Here is an 18,546-nt window from a genome sequence, read left to right on the forward strand (position 1 = left end):
CTTACCCAGGGTTACCAGCTCCTCGGGGGCCCGCTCTCTCTTCTTGATTTCAGATTGCTAAGACAGGATCCGGTACTCGGTCCACGAGGGCCTACGACCCTGAATGCTCAGAAGACTCCTTGCTACCTGGAAGCGATCGCAGACGTGAACACTGTGAGTTCTTTTAAAGATAGTAACCGGTACTCGCTCCACGAGGGCCTATGTTCTTAATCTCTGAAGACTCCCTTCTGTCTAAGATGTTATCGCAGGTATGGAGATCGTGAGTCACTATTATAGATTGCAGATAGGAACCGGTACTCGCTCCACGAGGGCCTTTGTTCCTAAAACCCTCCAAGACTCTCTTCTATTCTATAAGCCATCTCATACACAGATATTGTGAGTTCTCATTCCAGACTGCATATAGGAACCAGCACTCGCTTTCGGCTCCTGTTCCTGAATATAATGAAGACTCTGTTGCATAGAAGCCATTACAGATATCTACAATTGTGAGTGTATCATCTACTACTGGTCATGTATCCAGCATACCCTGTCTACTCACTACCTATAGTCTCTCTCTACATACAGCTCAGCAACCCAGAGATCGCAATTCCAGTATCAGAAGGACTTCAGCCCTGCCGGGCACATCAGCTCACTACTGCCACCTCTGGTGGTTCTACTTCCTGTCTAATAAAGAACTATCTGTGTTTGTCTCCATACTCCAGCCTAGCCGGTGGTCCCTCTCAGGATATCCTCCTGGGGGTGCTGTCATCTGCCATCGGCCCAGGGATTCACCAATTCACCTCAAGTGTCATCCCTTACACTACTAGAGCGGTATTGTACGACTGCCACTCTGTGGGAAGCCAACCCACCACAGATCATTAACTCCGCCTATGGAGTATTACAATTGTTAGCTCTTCCCCTTGGCAGGGTGACCTATAACAGATTGCTAACTCCCTGGCGGAGTCATAACGGATTGCCACTCCTAGCAGCAAGGATTGATAACAGATTGTTAACTCCTCCCTCTCCAGGAGGAGATCCATAACAGACTGCTAACTCCTCCCCCTACAGTAGGAGCTCGATAACAGATTGCTATTTCTGAGGAGCAAGATTACATAGAAACATAGAAATGACGGCAGAAGAAGACCAAACGGCCCATCCAATCTGCCCAGTAAGCCCTGCACTTTTTTTTTTCTCTCATACTTGTTAGTCTTGGCTCTTAGTAACCTTTTGGTTCTATTTCCCTTCCACCCCCACCATTAATGTAGAGAGCAGTGTTGGAACTGCATCTAAGGGGCGGATTTTCAGAGCCCTGCTCGCCTAAATCTGCCCAAATCCGGGCGGATTTAGTCGAGCAGGGCCCTGCGCGCCGGTGAGCCTATTTTACATAGGCCTACCGGCGCGTGCAGAGCCCCGGGACTCGCGTAAGTCCCGGGGTTCTCCGAGGGGGGCGTGTCGGGGGCGGGCCCGGTCGTCGCGGCGTTTAGGGGGCGTGTCGGCAGCGTTTTGGGGGCGGGTACGGGGCGTGGCTACGGCCCGGGGCGGTCCGGGGGCGTGGCCGCGCCCTCCGTACCCGCCCCCAGGTCGCGTCCCGGCGCGCAAGAGGCCCGCTGGCGCGCGGGGATTTACGCCTCCCTCTGGGAGGCGTAAATCCCCCGACAAAGGTAAGGGGGGGGCTTAGACAGGGCCGGGTGGGTGGGTTAGGTAGGGGAAGGGAGGGGAAGGTGAGGGGAGGGCAAAAGGAAGTTCCCTCCGAGGCCGCTCCGATTTTGGAGCGGCCTCGGAGGGAACGGGGGTAGGCTGCGCGGCTCGGCGCGCACCGGCTATACAAAATCAATAGCCTTGGCGCGCCGATCCAGGTTTTTAGCAGATGCGCGCGGCTCCGCGCGTATCTACTAAAATCCAGCTTACTTTTGCTTGCGCCTGATGCGCCAGCAAAAGTAGGCCAATTCGCGCTATTTGAAAATCTACCCCTAAGTGAATATCTAGCTTAATTAGTTAGGGGTAGTAACCACCGCAATAAGCAAGCTACACCCATGCTTATTTGTTTACCCAGACTATGTAATTCAGTCCTTGTTGGTTGTTGTCTGTATATAGATCCACTTTTCTTCATTCCCCCTGCCGTTGAAGCAGAGAGCTATGCTGGATATGCGTGAAGCATCGGTAGATCTCTACTCCTCCCCTCTGGAGGAGCAGATCGATAACACAAGCAGATTGTGATAAATTGCAGGACCTTGCAAGACTGGAAATTTGGGCTTCCAAATGGCAGATGAAATTTAATGTGGACAAGTGCAACGTGATACATATAGGGAAAAATAACCCATGCTATAGTTACACAATATTAGGTTCTAGCTTAGAAGTTACCACCCAGGAAAGAGACCTCGGCATCAGAGTGGATAATACATTGAAATCATCAGCTCAGTGTGCTGTGGCGATCAAAAAAGCAAACAGAATGTTAGGAATTATTAAGAAGGGAATGGCAAATAAAATGGAGGATGTCATGCCTCTGTATCACTCCATGTTGAGACCGCATCTTGAATACTGTGTGCAGTTCTGGTCATTGCATCTCAAAAATGATATGGTTGCACTCAAGAAAGTGCAGAGAAGGGCAAACAAAATGATAAGGGGCATGGGACGGCTGCCCTATGAGGTAAGGTTAAGGAAGTTAAGGATCAGTTTGAAGAAGACACGACTGAGGGGGGATATGATAGAGGTCTACAAAATGATGAAAGGACGTGAAACGGTTAATGGAAATTATTTACTCTCTCAGATAAGAGAAGGACTAGGGCAGGGGTCAGGAACCTATGGCTCGGGAGCCAGATATGGCTCTTTTGATGGCTGCATCTGGCTCGCAGACAAATCTTTAATAAAAAAGTAAAAGATTTAACAAAATCCCCCACCCTCCTGACACCCCCCAAGACCTGCCAAAAGTCCCTGGTGGTCCAGGAGCGATCTCCTGGACTTGGGCTGTCGGCTGCCAGTAGTCAAAATGGCGCCAACGGCCCTTTGCCCTCACTATGTCACTGGAGTCGACCAATGGTGGCGGTAGCCCCTGTGACATTGGGCAAAGGGCCGTCGGCTGCCAGTAATCAAAATGGCGTCGACGGCCCTTTGCCCTTACTATATCACAGGGGCTACTGCCGCCATTGGTCGACCCCAGTGACATAGTGAAGGCAAAGGGCCGTCGGCACCACTTTGACTACTGGCAGCCGACAGCCCAAGTCCAGGAGATCGCTCCTGGACCCCCGCTGGACCACCAGGGACTTTTGGCAGGTCTTGGGGGGGTCAGGAGGGTGGGGGGCTTTATTAGATTTTTACTTTTTTATTAAAGATTTGTCTGTGAGCCCTGGACCCCCGCTGGATCACCAGGGACTTTTGGCAGGTCTTGGGGGCATCAGGAGAGTAGGGGGTTGTAGTAAATTAATTTGGTAGGTCTTGGGGGAGTCAGGAGGGTGGGGGGTTGTAGTTAGTATGGCTCTCACAGAATTACATTTTAAAATATGTGGCGTTCATGGCTCTCTCAGCCAAAAAGGTTCCCGACCCCTGGACTAGGGGGCACTCCATGAAGTTAGCAAGTAGCTTATTTAAAACAAATTGAAGAAAATTATTTTTCACTCAGCACATAAGCTCCGGAATTCATTGCCGGAGAATGTGGTTACAGCAGTTAATGTAACTGGCCTTAAAAAAGGTTTGGATAAGTTCCTAGCGGATAAATCCATAAACTGCTATGATGGTAATTAATAAGAAATAGTAGCTTGAGATTTATTTGTTTGGGTACTTGCCAGGTTCTTGTGACTTGGATTGGCCACTGTTGGAAACAGGATGTTGGGCTTGATGGACTCTTGGTCTGACCCAGTATGGAAATTCTTATGTGAACACCACATTTAAGTTGTTTGGAAACAAAAAAGGGGAGTAGGTAGGATCCAGAGAGGGTTTTTAAGGTGTGGTGTGATCCCAGCATGTTTAAAAGCAATGGGAACAGTAGCAGTGGAGAGGATGTGACAGACAGAAGGGATGAGTGCAGTGGAGATAGGGCTGAGGAATTGGGTGGGGACAGGGTCAGAGGAACAAGTAGTGAGTTTGGATGAGGAGAAATATGGGCAGTTTCCTACACTGTGGGCCGGATTTTACTACCTACGTGCGGGCGTAGATTTGTGCTCGCAACCCTTTGAGCCCCGCCCCTTTTTTCAAGCCCCAGGACATACGCGCGTCCCAGGGCTTGTGTGCATCGCTGGGCCTATGCAAAATAGGCTCGGCGCGTGTAACCCTACTGCGTGCGTAAATCCAGCTGGATTTACACGCGTAGGGCTTTTAAAATCTGCCCCTGTGATTTCAGAAAGAGAGGAGAGGGTGGCAGAGGCCAGAAGAAGGAGAGATGAATGAAGTGGAGAAGAGAGAGGACGAGGTGAACTGGTTGAGAACTCGGGAATAATTTTGTGAACCTTGTCACGGAAGTAGTCAGCCATAGCCTGGGCAGTGAGTAAAGGTTGGGTGTAGAGTGAAGGCATTTTGAGGAGGGATGGAGTGTGACAAAGAGATGGCAAGGGTTGGATGTAAGAGAGTTTGTCAGATGAAGATAGTATTCTTGCTTGGGAAGTGCAAAACCAGAGTGAAAGGAGGTCAGCATGAATGTGAAATGTTATGAAGCCAGCATGGGCATGGGATTTTACCCAGAGGCATTCTGCAAGGCAGGGACAGGCCCATAGGATGCAAATTCTGGGGGTAAGCCTTACAGGATGGGTAAGGGGAGGGGAAAAAGTGTCTACAGCAGAGGCGAGGATAGTGTTGTGAGAAGAAAGTGCCTCTGACAATGTAGTGGAGGAGAGGAGGGATGAGACAGTAGTTAAAAGGATGCGAGGGTCCACAGCCTGGAGGTTCCTGAAGGTGTTGATGGTGACTGGAAGAGGCTGTGGGGGAGGGTGGTTTAGCGTGAAAGCTATCATGGTCTGATGGTCTGAGAGCAGACAGCAGTTGGAAGATCAAGGCAGTGGCATGCTGGTGAGTAGGGGCAGTTAAGGCATGGAGTTTTAAGGCATAAGAACCAGAGGGGCTGTCAGAGTGGAGGTTAAAGTCACCAGGAATAAAAGAAAGGGAAGATGGTTTAAGCCAGGAATCACAGTCGGTGAGAAAGGGGGGGGGGGGGGGTCAATAAAGGGCAGCTACCCAGAGAGGTAGAAGGTGAATGCACAGGTGTGGGCCACAAAGGCAGAAACAGAGTGGGATTGAAGCAGAAGAAGGGGTTGAAACCTACAGGAGGGGGAAAGCAGGAATCCAACACCACAGTGTGAGGTGTGTGGGAGGCAAGGTGACCTCCATGACAGAGCAGCCACTGAGGCAGAGTCCTCAGGGGAAAGCCAGGTCTCAGTCAGGGAAAGTAGATGAAGAGCATGAGAGATACAAAGGTCAGGAATGTGGGCAAAATTGTTGGGAACAGAGCGGGTACGAGAAAGGAAGAGAAGTGAGCAGGAGAGGTAACAGTTTGATATGCACAGGCGAGGTGAAAGTTGCTTTGGAGGGCCAGGATTGCCATTGATATCCCTATTTGAGAGCAAGGAGACACAAATGTGTAGGCTTTTGTTGGAGGGCAGTGAGCAGACAGGAACACAGATCTAAGAAAGCTTGAGCAGTGTTCAACTGCTTAGAGGTTAAGATTCAATGCATGTGGGGAAGAGAAATCCAAACTAATGGTGAGAGACCTCGGGATGACAGTCTTCGATGATCCCAAGGTAGTGAAACAGTATGATAAGGCTTTGGCCAGAGCCACAGGCATGCTAGGATGCATAGGGAGAGGTATTATCAGCAGTAAAATGAGGCGATAATGCTTCTGTACAGGTTGTTAGTGAAGCTTCACCTAGTCCAGCATGTTGAATTCCAGGGGTCACAGCTCAGAAAGGATTGCAAGAAACTAGAGAAAGGCAAACAAAATGACGTGGTGTCTGCACCAAAAGCCATTATGAGATGAGATGAAGGACCTAAATATCCTATTTAAAATATGTAAACCCTCGGGGAGAGGAACGACGGGAGATCTGACAGACTCCTCAGTAACAGCAATACAAACGACCCAAACTGTTTAGTTTAGTTTACTAATTTTATAGATCACCTTTCCCATAGACATGAAAACTAATCATTTGATACCAGATAGTTTGTGAAGTAACAGAAAACCCTATAAAAAAGACGCTCAGAACCTCTGCAACAAACTTGCCATATCATGACAGCATTAACTCAAAGGACTTAACAACAACCCAGCCTATGAAAACACAATATTTCTATTTAAAGCACTTTGTCACTCAGTGCACTATCAGGCTGTGGAATCTGTTGCCAGAGGACGTGATCAAGGCAACGAGCATAGCGGGATTTAAAGGAGGTTTGGACAAGTTCCACAAGGAAAAATCCACAACACGTTACAAGCCAGCGCATTGTTCTTTCTAAACTGTGTGTGTGCATGCACATAGGTCATGAACCTGCACGCACAGAAAAACACAGCACACACATAAAATGAAGCCACATACAAAAAAACTGCCACATACCTATCATACATAAAAAAATTACTAACTCACATGAAACTCATTCTAAATATGTCTACAACAGAAATTAGAGTGCTGGAGAGAAAAACTTCCAATGAACTATTACCATCTTTGATACTAGAGGACAAGCAAACAAGAATTCAGCCTATGCAACATGTCCGTGATTTGGGTTTCATTGTTGACGATGAACTAAACTTTAAAGCACATATTGCAACCAAAATCAAAGAAGGATATCACAAATTATCAATATTAAAATGATTAAAACCCCTCATGGATCAAAATGATTTTAGAACTATCCTTCAACTACTAATTTTTGCTAACCTTGATTATTGTAATGGCTTGCTTCCAGGATTACCGTTAACAACAATACGTCCACTACAAATTCTCCAAAATACGGCAGCAAGAATTCTTACGGAAACAAAAAAGCATGATCACATCACGCCGGGATTAATATCACTGCACTGGCTTCCTATAAAATATAGAGTTGAGTACAAAATTCTAATAATAACTCACAAAATTATCTATGGAGAAAAAACAGACTGGCTCAATATGGCAATAAAAATACACACCCCCCCATTGAAATTTACGATCTATGAATCAAGGACTTTTACCTGTTCCCTCAATAACACAAGTAAGAGAAAGAGCAATTTCATTAGCAAGCGCGAATCTATGGAATTCACTACCTACTGAAACTCGCTTACAACAAAACATAAAAAGCTTTAAAAAGGAGATTAAAACTTGGTTGTTCAAGAAGGCATATTCTGAAATTCACTCTCAAGCAATATACCGTTCAGTTAATTCTTCTATCAGCAAAAAGATTACTGACTCCTTTTATCATTGTATTGTTTTTTAATTTAAATACAGAAACTGAACTATTTTATTAGTTTTACACAGAAATTTTATTTGACCTTTTATTTTTTATCTCTGATATTAACTCTTGCTTATATTTCATGTATGTGCTATTCATATTTTTTATATATTTTTAACTTTTGTCTTTTATTATAATACTTCTATGGATGATTTTAGGAATGGAAAATGTAATGGATGTGGACCCTTGGGCCAGCTAGAAGATGGTGATGTGGCGCTGGAGGGACGCCCACAGTGGAATCATTGCCGGGAGGCGGATTTGAACCAGAGATCCAAGAGAATCTTCACCACTGGAAGCCCAAGGTCCCCCTGGGAGGAGCCCTTGGGGACCCGGACCGCTTGGACTTAGGCCGGATTCCGGGGATGAAGGCAGCGAGTCCAAAGGAAAGTCGGAGCCAGAAGACCAACAGGAACTTCACCACTGGAAGCCCGAGATCCCCCCCCGGAGGAGCCCTTGAGAACCCAAGCCGCTTGGACTTAGGTGCGGTCTCCTGGAGACGAAAGTCTTGAAGAGAAGTCCAAGTCGTGGCGAGCGGCAGCGAGGCAAGACATAGAGGCAAACCAAGAGTTGGGGCCGGCGGCAGACAGCAGAAACCAAAGACAAGCCAGAGGTCAGGATGGGCAGCAAAGCAGGATACCGAAGAACAAGCCGGAGTCAGGAGCCAGGGAGACAATCCAAGGAGATGAAGGAGCAGGAGCAGGCGAGGATGGGCAGAAACAGGAACAAGACTGGAGCAGGACTCAGGAACACGCAAGAACAAGGACAAGCTAGAACAACGACAGCAACTAGAGAACTCAGAGAGTGAACCTCGTTGCAAGGCCAAGAAGGATGTCAGAACAGAGTTTAAATAGCTGGCTGCGTCTGACATCACTCCATGGGAGGAGTTTGAATTTCCCGCGCTGGCCCCTTTAAATCGGCAGCCCCTGCAGGCGTGCGTCTAGGGAGCAGGGAAACAGCTGCACCAGGAAGCTCAGAAGCTCGGTGGTGTCTCCCTCGTGGAGACGCCACTGCGGATGGGCCAAGCTGTGGGCCGTGAGAAGCGGGGGGGTTGCCGGGAGAGCCCCCGGAGCAGACGAGGAGGAAGATAGGGCCCAGCCGTGGTGTCCCTCAGCCAGGAATCATAACAGAAAATGTATTAGAAGTTTTATGCAAATGTCGTAAACCGTTATGATGGAACCCACTGAATGACGGTAAATAAAAATCTGTAAATAAATAAATAAATAAATAAAATTTTTATTTCCATTAAAACAATTACTTAAAACCTTTGAAATCCTGATATTATTTGCATTATACTTGCTCAGGCACACGTGGACTGTAGCACACAAATATTTACTCAGCTTATAAAAAGTTGCACACAAGAAAATGTTTGCACAGATAGCCTGTTAAAAGTGAGAGAAAACATTAATCAAGTAAAGAAAGCTATTGCTCTCCCTAGAGTGACTAACTTTATGGGATCTGCCAGGGACTTGCGACCCAGATTGACCACTGTCAGAGATGGACCTTGGTCTCATCCAGCATGGCACGTCTTATGATCTTATGTTCTCTCCCTCTTTTCACCTCTGCCCTCCAGCTTTCTACCTCTCGCTCTTCCTATACTCCTAGTCCCCTATCTTTCACTCCTTTCCCAGCCTCTTATTCCCTTTTATCTCTTCCACCCATTCTGTAGTCCATTTCCACCTTCAGTTCTTACCCCTCCCCCAACCTAGTCTATCTTCTGCCTCTGGTCCCCTTATCATTCTCAGCTCGCTCCCTGACCTCCAGTCCCTTACTTCTGTCTCATATCCGCTCTTCAACTCTCCCATTTCCAGCCTCTCTCATCCTTTCCTCTGTTGCTCATCCCTCAGTTACTCCCATCTCTTTCCACTGCCTCTCATGCACTCTGCAGACCCTTTTGGTTTTCATAACATTTCTCCACCCCCCCCCCCCCCTCACCTTTCTGCATCCTATCTCACATACCCTGGATCATGCCCCCCCTCTCCACACACACACACACACACACACACACACACACACACACACACACACTCTTAATCATCTAGTTCCCACCGTTATCCTAATCCCCACTCACCCCATCCCCAAATCCTCATTTAATTTCTAAATCCTGACTGACATGGTATCTGGATCCCCTGTATCTCAAAAACATAGAGGTATGAAAGCCAATAAGCTCTGAATCATTTTGAACCATTCTGAACCTTTAAAATGACCAGTGCTGCACAGTCGTTTCTGCTGTCAAGCAGTTCCTAGTTCAAGTTTAACTTTTGTTTTCTATTCTTGCTATGGAACACCTGCAAAGTTGTTAGAACTTGGAAACCAGCCAGTACCTTGTTAAGATAAGAAACAGAGAATGAACTTCGTGACTGATGTATTCTAGCATGGCAAAGTCCCCAGAGTTTATGCTTCAGGCCGGGATTTTCTATTGTCGCACATTAGGAAGCACTAGGAGAGCGGTTCCGCTTTCCAGGGGAATGAGTGTTCTTGGACCACAGCTCGACCCCAGAGGAACTCCGAAGAGGTGCCGCAGCAGGCGAGGCATGCCCGAGCATGGGCTGGACAGGAGCGAGGCTGGACTGAAAACAACAATGGAATCCGGAGCAGGAACAAGGCTGGAGCGAAGACAAGGATGACTGAAAAGACTGATCCTCCACTGGACCTGCACGCTTTGGGAAAACCATCAATGCAATGGTGGTCTTATGAACAGTCCTCCGACCATTCCAAGTCCTTTCGGACCTGCCGCTGGGTAACGGCAAGAAGCGGCAGGCCGGATGGAGGCCAGTGCAGCAAAGACCGGACCATGGAGATTCAGATGAAGACTCAGGAACGAGGTACTTGGATGCACAGACGAAGACTCAGGAATGAGGTACTTGGAGGCACAGACGAAGACTCAGGAACGAGGTACTTGGAGGAAGTTTCAAAGTAATCAGAAGAGTCAAGCAAGGTTCAAGGTATTCAGGAGACTCAAGCAAGGTTCAAGGTATTCAGGAGAGTCAAGTAAAGTACTGGGTTGAAACTGCGACGCAGCGCGTCCTACACAGCCCACCCACGGGACTGGTTGCAGACCACACTGGACTCGAAGTAGCCTCTAGACGAGATGTGGAGAAATGAAAAGAACATGTCTCAGAAGCTGTAGAGGCCTGCTCCGGGTCGCTGACCACGCTGGAACGGCACAGGTACTAGCAGTCTTTGGCATGGATGGAGCAAGCACAAGGAACTCCATAGACCAGGGACAAGGATACAAGCAGAAGTCTCCCGGAGGCTTGTGCTGCAGAAGTGAGGAAAGCAATACACCACGAGGCGCCCTACACAGCCCGCCCGTGGGGCTGGACGCGGACGACGTGGCACGCCAGGAAGGGTGGCAACGAGGAACCAGGGGTTCAGGACAACTGGACTGGATCACTAACATCAGGAACAGGAGATGGACATCAGGACTGGATCACGGACATCAGGAGCGGGAGATGGACATCTAGACTGGAACACAGACATCAGGAACTGGATCACAGACTTCAGGACGAGACGTGAAGCTCCGACAGGAAACAAAGAACACAGGACCTTGAAGAAGAGCTGGAACAGAGAAGACTCCTGGAGCAAAGACAGGAACATCCAGGAATAACTAACTCCTTGAGGAGGCAAAGCTGGAATGAACGCTGGGCCCTTTTGTAGGGCTGAAGAGGACAACGCCCAGGGAGGAGCTAGCAGGGGGCCACACCTGGCTGGCCCTTGAAAAGGACAAGAGAGGTGGGTGCCCGCGCCTTATGAGATCTGGAAGAGAAGAGCAGGATCCGCTGGTGGTGTGCTCAGTCACGTGGAGGGTCCAAGCTGAACAAGGCAGGCAGTGGAGCGGTCCTGCCGTGGAGCTGAAGGAAGGCAGGCTGCAAGAGCGGCTCCATGCCGCGAAGACTGAAGCAGGAAGAGCAGGAACGCTACAGGCACTGGCAGGGACAGCCTCCTTGCCAGTAGATGAACAAGGACAGCAGCAGGCACCGGTAGGGACAGCTTCCCTGCCGGGCAAGAACCCCGGCAGCAGCGAGGACCTCAGGAGCGGCTCCAGCTGCGAAGAGAGAAGCAGGAGCGGCAGCAGCGATCCCAGCCACGAGGGAGAGCTCCCGGCGGCTCGGCCCTGCCGCATAGGGCAGGAGGCAGCCGGGGAGGAGCCTGGCGACGGCGGCACACTTGCTGCAAAGAGAAAGGCATAAGCGGCCCGACTGGCTGCGGGAAGTAGGGAACCTGCCCGCGCTCCTCGCGGGCAGGTTCACAACAGCACAGTTTGTGAATCCCGCGGTAACGGGGGGTGGGCCTGTGAAAGCCGGCAGCGATCGCACCACTGTGGTGTTATTGCTGCCGGCTTTCGCACCCAATAGCGCCACCATGATTTAATAATTGGCTCTGTCGCCAGCGAAGTTACTGCCACATCCGCCCTGACTCCTCCTTTTCTAGTCCCGGCTCCACCCCGACTCCGCCCCTATCAAGGTATCACGTGCGAAAAGTCCCTTTTCACGTGCGATATGGATAGAAAATGACTCCCTTAATTAGCACCGAACTTTAGACAGATAATGTCTTTTGACCTTCTGCAATTAGAATGGACATATGCCTCCTGCATTTAGTATTGCAAATATATTTAATCATTAGGAGTTTTAGACGCTTGCTGGTTATATATTAAAGTTAGGTATATGAAATCAGATGCTCTTCTGTCAATTAGACAGAATGATTATACTAGATCAAAGACGAAGCACATACACTCTTTGGTAATACGTTGTAATTCGTTATAATTTTTTCCTGCCTTATCTTCCTTCCAGCTTGTTGCAAGCTTCCAAGTTCTCTTCCCCTATTGATTGTAACTTTGACTTATTCCTACCTATGGTTATCTTCGTTCACTTGAATTGTTACTCCAGTTATACCCCTTGTTAAATGTAAACCGATCCGATATGGTTATTTACTATGAAGGTCGGTATATAAAACTGTTAAATAAAATAAATAAATAAATGATGTAAGATATAGCTAAATCTTCTTGGACATGTAACCGTTTAGTAACACATGAAGTCAGAAGGTTTCTGGGTTAGTTGAACTTGGCTTATATTGAAAAAGAATAAGCCATAAAAGGTCAGCAAAATAAAATGTATATAAACAGTGAAGTCCAGTCATTCGAGGCTCCTGCTATTCTATCTATTCTATCCAGAGTATGGCATGCCCGAGACCCTGGCACATTTAACTCATATTTGGTAAGCAACCATTTTGAATTTTATTTTTCTGTATCTATTACTTGACTTGATCAATTAAACTTAATTATATACAGTACTTTCCTCATGGAAAATAAAAATTGTATTATTTTTAAGATTATATCTCTGACTGATTTATTGAGTGGCGCTGATCTCATAAATAATTAACTGAACTCAATACAATGTATCATCTCTCAGAAGCGCCGATGTGTTAACTTTATGTGACATGGGGTTCTAAGGTCAAGAGAGTAAATTTTAAAGGGAACTCCTTTAATACTGTCTCACTTACTTAGAATTGCCTATCAGAGCAGAACCGAGACACCACTCTCCTTCCTCCCAATCCCTATCTCTCCCCCACCCCAACCCCCGATATCCTCTTCTCTATCTCCACTCTCTATCATTTCCCTTCTTATTTGGCTGCTCCAGTACCTCAGAGGTGCAGTGGCAACAAATCATAGCAGTAAAAATCAGTGCACGACATCACTGGCCATCCCTTTGTTACAAGCATGGATCTGTGCTCATCATTGGCCATCCCTTTCTGTGTATCAGTTTCCCATTACTAAGGAACCCCATTATGGAGTGGGATTCAAGAGGCCCAGCACTGGCTTTTGCTGCCATGGCCTTTGCAGACTCAGAAGACATGATAACACCCTGGACAGTAACCCTGTTTGACCCCTCCCCCTTCTCTCAATCCCAGCATTGCTCTGGAGGTTGGGGGTGGCAAACCATTTTTGTGTGGGAGCAGGGAGGATAATTGCCCACAGCTGCAACACCACTGGACCCTGGGAAAATAATTTTCTCTCCTCGTGTCTCAGTTCTAATCCCAGCTCTGTCATTGACCCTCTGTGAGCCACTTTATCACCCTGTGCCTCAACTTTAATCAAAGCTCTGTCACTGACTCTGTGTGTGACCCTGGGTGAGTCACTTTATCACTCTGTGCCTCAGCTTTAATCCCAGCTCTGTCACTGACTCTGTGTGTGACCCTGGGTGAGTCACTTTATCACTCTGTGCCTCACCTCTAATGCCAGCTCTGTCAGTGATTCTGTGTGTGACCCTGGGTGAATCACTTTATCTCCCTGTGCCTCAGATCTAATAATTGGCTCTGTCACTGATTCTCTATGTGACCCTGAGTCACTTTTATCTCCCTGTGCCTCAGCTCTAACCCCAGCTCTGTCACTGACTCTCTCGTATAGTCCTGCATCTGTGATTTTTATCTCCCTGTACATCAGTTTCTATTATATGGAAATTTTCTGCTGCTCCTTTGGGCCATCATTGGCAACCACCCAGGATTTTTCACCTATTTTATACATCCAAGAGAAGTATACGAGCCAACTGAAAATTGCTCCTTTTGGGGCAAATTTTGAAAGTGCCCAGGTGGCAAGTAGACTTTCGGGTACCAAGCAAATTTCCCTATGGAGTTTGGGGCTGGCTCAGCATGGACACACCTACCACGCCAGCCCCGAGACTTCATAAAGAAACCCAGCAGCAGCTTTGCAGCTTTTCCCACCCCTTCTGCTGTGACAAACTCTCTCTCAGCTCCCTCCCCTTGTACCCCTCTGGCAATACACGTGCCAACACCGTCAGGCTCGAAATGTTGCTGGTGCACTATTAAGCTCTGGAATTCATTGCTGAGGACGTGATTAGGGCAGTTAGTGTAGCTGGGTTTAAAAAAGATTTGGAGAAGTTCATAAACTGCTATTAATCAAGTCAATTTATGGAATAGCCAGTGTTTATTACTGGCATTATTAGCATGGGTAGGATGACCAACTGATGGTTTTGAACTGGTCAGCCCAGTTTCACAGCTTGTTGTACATTGTCCGATCACAACAGTTGCTGGCGAAGTTGCAGAAGAGAGGGTAGAGTCACTTGCCTGGCCTGCCCTAAGCGTGTACATTTTCCAATTTTTCCTCCTCTCTCACTTTAACTCAACCTCTGCTGCCGGCCTACCGCAGCTGTTCCTTTATTCACCAATCCTGCTGGATTCCACCTCCTCCCTGGCCGGTGGCTTGCCTGGCTTTATCGCAATGGCTCCAAAGACTCCAGATACAGCCCACATGCTTGCATCATCTTTTGCCTTACTGAGGCTCACTGCTGGGCCAGGACCGGAGATAGTGAGAAACATGATGGATGGAGACATCCCCTCTGCCATGTGAGTCCTCACTGGTGGTATTGGTACTTGTTGCTTTGGTTTTCTGGGCTATTGCCTGCTAGCTACTCATGCTGCCTTTAGGTGCTGCAGTTTGTCTGTTTGCCGCTGTTCTCCTATCCAGCTCCAGCCTCCCGCCAGGTAAAGTTGCCCTCTTGCTATTGCGAGGGGATGGGGGGAATATTTCTAATGCGTCTGTTCTTCAGCTTCCACTGCCCCTCTCTCCCCATTTCTGTTTGTTGGGACATAAGGCTGTGCCCCAGTCAGGAAAAAAATGAGAAGGGCGGGCCATGCATGTATGTGAGAGTATGTATGTGAACGGGAGACTGGGTAAGAGAGAGCAGGAGCATGTTTATGTGTGAGACAGCATGTATGTGTATGAGTGTATGAGAACGTGTGTAAATGAGTAGGAGGAAGAGAGAGAGTGTGTATGTGTATGAGAGAAAAAAATGCAGTGTGAGGGAGAGAACATGAATAACAGAAACTGGAGGGTCCTCAGTATGGTTCAGGGGCAATGGGAGCACATTTATTCAAATGAGGGAGAGGGGCACTTTCTGATCCCCACCTCCTTCCCCGCCCCAGTCCTCAAGTATCCCTTTCGGGTCTGTGGAAAAGTTGGCCACCCTACTAAGCATGGGACCTACTTAGTGTTTAGGTATTTGTGACCTGGATTCGCCCCTTTGGAAACAGGATGCTGGGCTTGACGAAACCTCGGTCTCACCCACGTCTGAGTCCATCCGGCAGCAGAGCGCAGGATCCTCAGCCCGAGCGTCGCTCTCTGGGTGATGTCACGGACATGATCCCTTCGCTATTCTCAGCCCCGGCGTCGCGCTCTCAGTGATATCTTCGCCTTTCGTCATTAGGCGGCGACAGCAGCAGGTGACGTCCCTTTCAGTCCCCGCTTCTCCGTTTCCATAGTTACAGTGCAGGCCTAGCGCGGGCGGTTTGAAGAGGAGCGGCAGGGAGAGGACTGCGCTCCGGCATGACTCAGTCGGTGGTGGTGCAGGGTGAGCGCCTCTCCTCCCCAGCGCTTTTATTAGGAGGGAAGAGGCTTCCGGGCAGCTCTGGGCGCTGTGTCCGGGAAGGGTGACAGCAGCCTGCAGCTCTCCTCCCGTTTCTCTCTTTCCCTAGTTCAGTCCCATCTTGCGTCCCTTGCATGGAGTCTGAATGTTCCCACTCCTGCCTCTTACTTCCGCAGCGCTCCCCCTGTACGGTCCCAAAGCGCACGCGGGGGAGGTCTCCCCCACCCACCTCCCCTGCTGATAGTGGGAATTCTCTGCTTCCTTTTCAGTGGGACAGTGCGGCAACCAGGTCGGCTGCAGGTTCTGGGACCTGGCCCTGCGGGAGCACGCTGCGGTCAACAAGGTGAGGAGGGCCTGAAGGGACCTGCACTCTGAAAGAAAGATACTACCCGCGCTCGGGAGAAGCCTAAAATTGTGCTTGTTTTTCAAATGCTGGTTTCCTGCTAAATATTTTATTAAGTAGCAAGGAGTTTCTTATGGGATTTTTGTTTATCCTTTGCTTCTCAGGAGATTAATAGAAGATCTGATAGTAGGGTTAATTCATTGCTACTTATTGTTTAGTAATTGTACTTCTTACCCTGATTTTGTGTCCATTTGTTTTTTTTTTCTTATTTTATTTCCTTTCATTCCTTCCCTCTTTTTTTTTTTTTTGTTGACTTGATTTTCTGATTAGCTTCTTTGTTTTGATTCTTATATTAATTTCATTTTCCTGTATAAAGCTATGAAGATTAATTTCTTTTCAGAATAATGTGTGTTCCTGTTGAAACTGTATAAAATTTCATAATTAAGGGGGGAAAAGCAGATAGATATGGTTTCATGCAGAAGAGCCACACATATTCAGCAAAGGTAAAGTCATGACTTACTAATCTATTACAGTTCTTTGAAGGCTGGAAGGAACTTGGTAAAGTCCTTCACAAGACTCCTCAGAAAATTACAAAGTAAGAGGCTGTCCTGTTGTTGATTGGTAGCAAAGTAAGACAGGAAAGAGATTAAATGATCAGTTTTCTTAACACAGATTAATAGTGGAGTACCCCAGGGATAAGTGTTTATTATTAATAAACTGAAAAAAGAGCAATAAGTGAGGTGATCCAATTTTGTGCTATAGAAGTGATTACTAGTAATAAATCACATAGAGGTGAGTATTCACCTAGGTAACTTTACCTGGATTTTCAGCATCACTTATCAGATAAATTTGCTATTGAATATATCAGGTTAAAGTTACCTTGATAAAGTTATCTAGGTAGCTTTAGGTTTGGTATTTTTCCGACTTTAGTTTGGTACTACTGAATATCAGTGCTCACCAAGTAAAATTTAACCATGCCCTCAGAGCAGCTCCATCACAGCATCTGTTTGCTAAATTTTGTCCAGGTAATGAGTTGTTACCTGACCAAAATATAGCCGGGAAGTAGAGGAAAGTTTTAAAATCCTGAGTTTCCTGTTCATACCCCAGAGCAGTCCAGACAAGTGGGTTTTGCATCCCTACCAGCCAATGGAGGCAGAGAACACACACTTTTCTGAAACTACCTAATAAGCTAGAGTGCCACCTGTAGTCCCTCAGTATTTCTGTCTCCAGCAGATGGTAGAGGTGCAAAACCTGCAGTCATTTGGCTTGCTGAACAAATGACTCTCAGGAGTGGGCAGGTCTCTGATTGGGGGGGGGGGGGCTATCTTTCTGGTCGATCAGGGTTCAGTAAAGGGTTGGTTTCCCTTTTTTTGGTGCTCTAGTCCTTGATGGAGGAGGGGTTGAAAGCCACTGATGCTAACTCCTTCAATTCCGTACTCTCTCCCCCCGAGTTGCTGCTGCATGGATCCTTTCTCAGGGAAGTGAACCTTCTTTTACTCATTATGTTTAAAAAAAAAAAAAAAAAAAAAGTTTGACAGTAATTTCCAGTTTGTGGAGGCCTATGGGGAGCGATCCAAGCCTCTGGTCTCTGATAGAGCATATTCAGGAGACGAGGAGGGCTTGTCAGGAAATGCCCCTTCATTGGAAAAAGTCATAGAGCTTGGTGATATCCACGGAGGAGCAAACCATGGGAATGGCAGCCATTTTTAAGCCCTCCTGGGCAGGAGAAAACAGGCAGCAATCCCTGTTTTTCCTGAAGGAGGGCCATTGAAGGAGGGGATGGCGCTGAAGGGAGACCCAGGACAGAAGGGTGGAGTCCTTCAAAGGATCCTTCAATGTGGCCAGCCTGTTTGGCTCCAGGTAGCTCAGGCACTGGTTAGGTGGCTGCAACAGTGTCCTTGGAATGTAGAATCAGAGAAATCACAATCTGGTGGGACCAACACAGTGCATTTAGAGTCAGTGGCAGCCTCTAATAGCTGATACTCTATATGACCTAGTCAGGGCAGTGTCTAGACAAATGTCAATGATGGTTATGGTTATGCATCTACTACAGCTGAGAAATTGGGCAGCAGACTCTACTTCTAAGGCCTGATTTCCTAGCGTGTAGCAGATGGACTCAGGACCAATGGGTATAGTGTGCTCCTGATAGCAGTTGGAGACAGTTCAGATTTCAATCTGACGTCAACTCTAGTACATATACCCCCTGCAGGAAGCTCTGCTCTTCAGTATTTTCTGTCTCTATAGCAGTTCGGGACTCTATACACGCTTGCTCAGTGTTAGAGTATTCTAACCAAAGAAATCCAAAACAAAGAAGAAATCTTACCTCTACAGACGAACCCTGCTCTCCTGCGCGGATACCTATGGGTCCCTCCCCCAGTTGAGAATTCCTGAGGTGATTTCCGCAATCCCTCAGAGGTAGGCCTCAGTCTGGTAGTCGGTTCCCGGCATGGACTTAGC

At 47.7% G+C, this 18,546-nt stretch overlaps 1 protein-coding gene across 1 annotated transcript in view; it reads left to right on the forward strand.

The window, feature by feature from the left end:
- The first annotated feature begins 15,621 nt into the window (after positions 1–15,621).
- Positions 15,622–18,546, forward strand: part of TUBE1 (tubulin epsilon 1) — a 119,159-nt gene continuing 116,234 nt past the window's right edge. The window contains exons 1-2 of the mRNA XM_029595244.1: positions 15,622–15,731; positions 16,016–16,089. Of these exons, the coding sequence (XP_029451104.1) occupies positions 15,707–15,731; positions 16,016–16,089 (99 nt within the window). The 5' untranslated portion in view covers positions 15,622–15,706. The remainder of the gene's footprint in view (positions 15,732–16,015; positions 16,090–18,546) is intronic.

Source organism: Rhinatrema bivittatum, chromosome 3 (assembly GCF_901001135.1).
Source record: "Rhinatrema bivittatum chromosome 3, aRhiBiv1.1, whole genome shotgun sequence".
NCBI lineage: Eukaryota > Metazoa > Chordata > Amphibia > Gymnophiona > Rhinatrematidae > Rhinatrema > Rhinatrema bivittatum.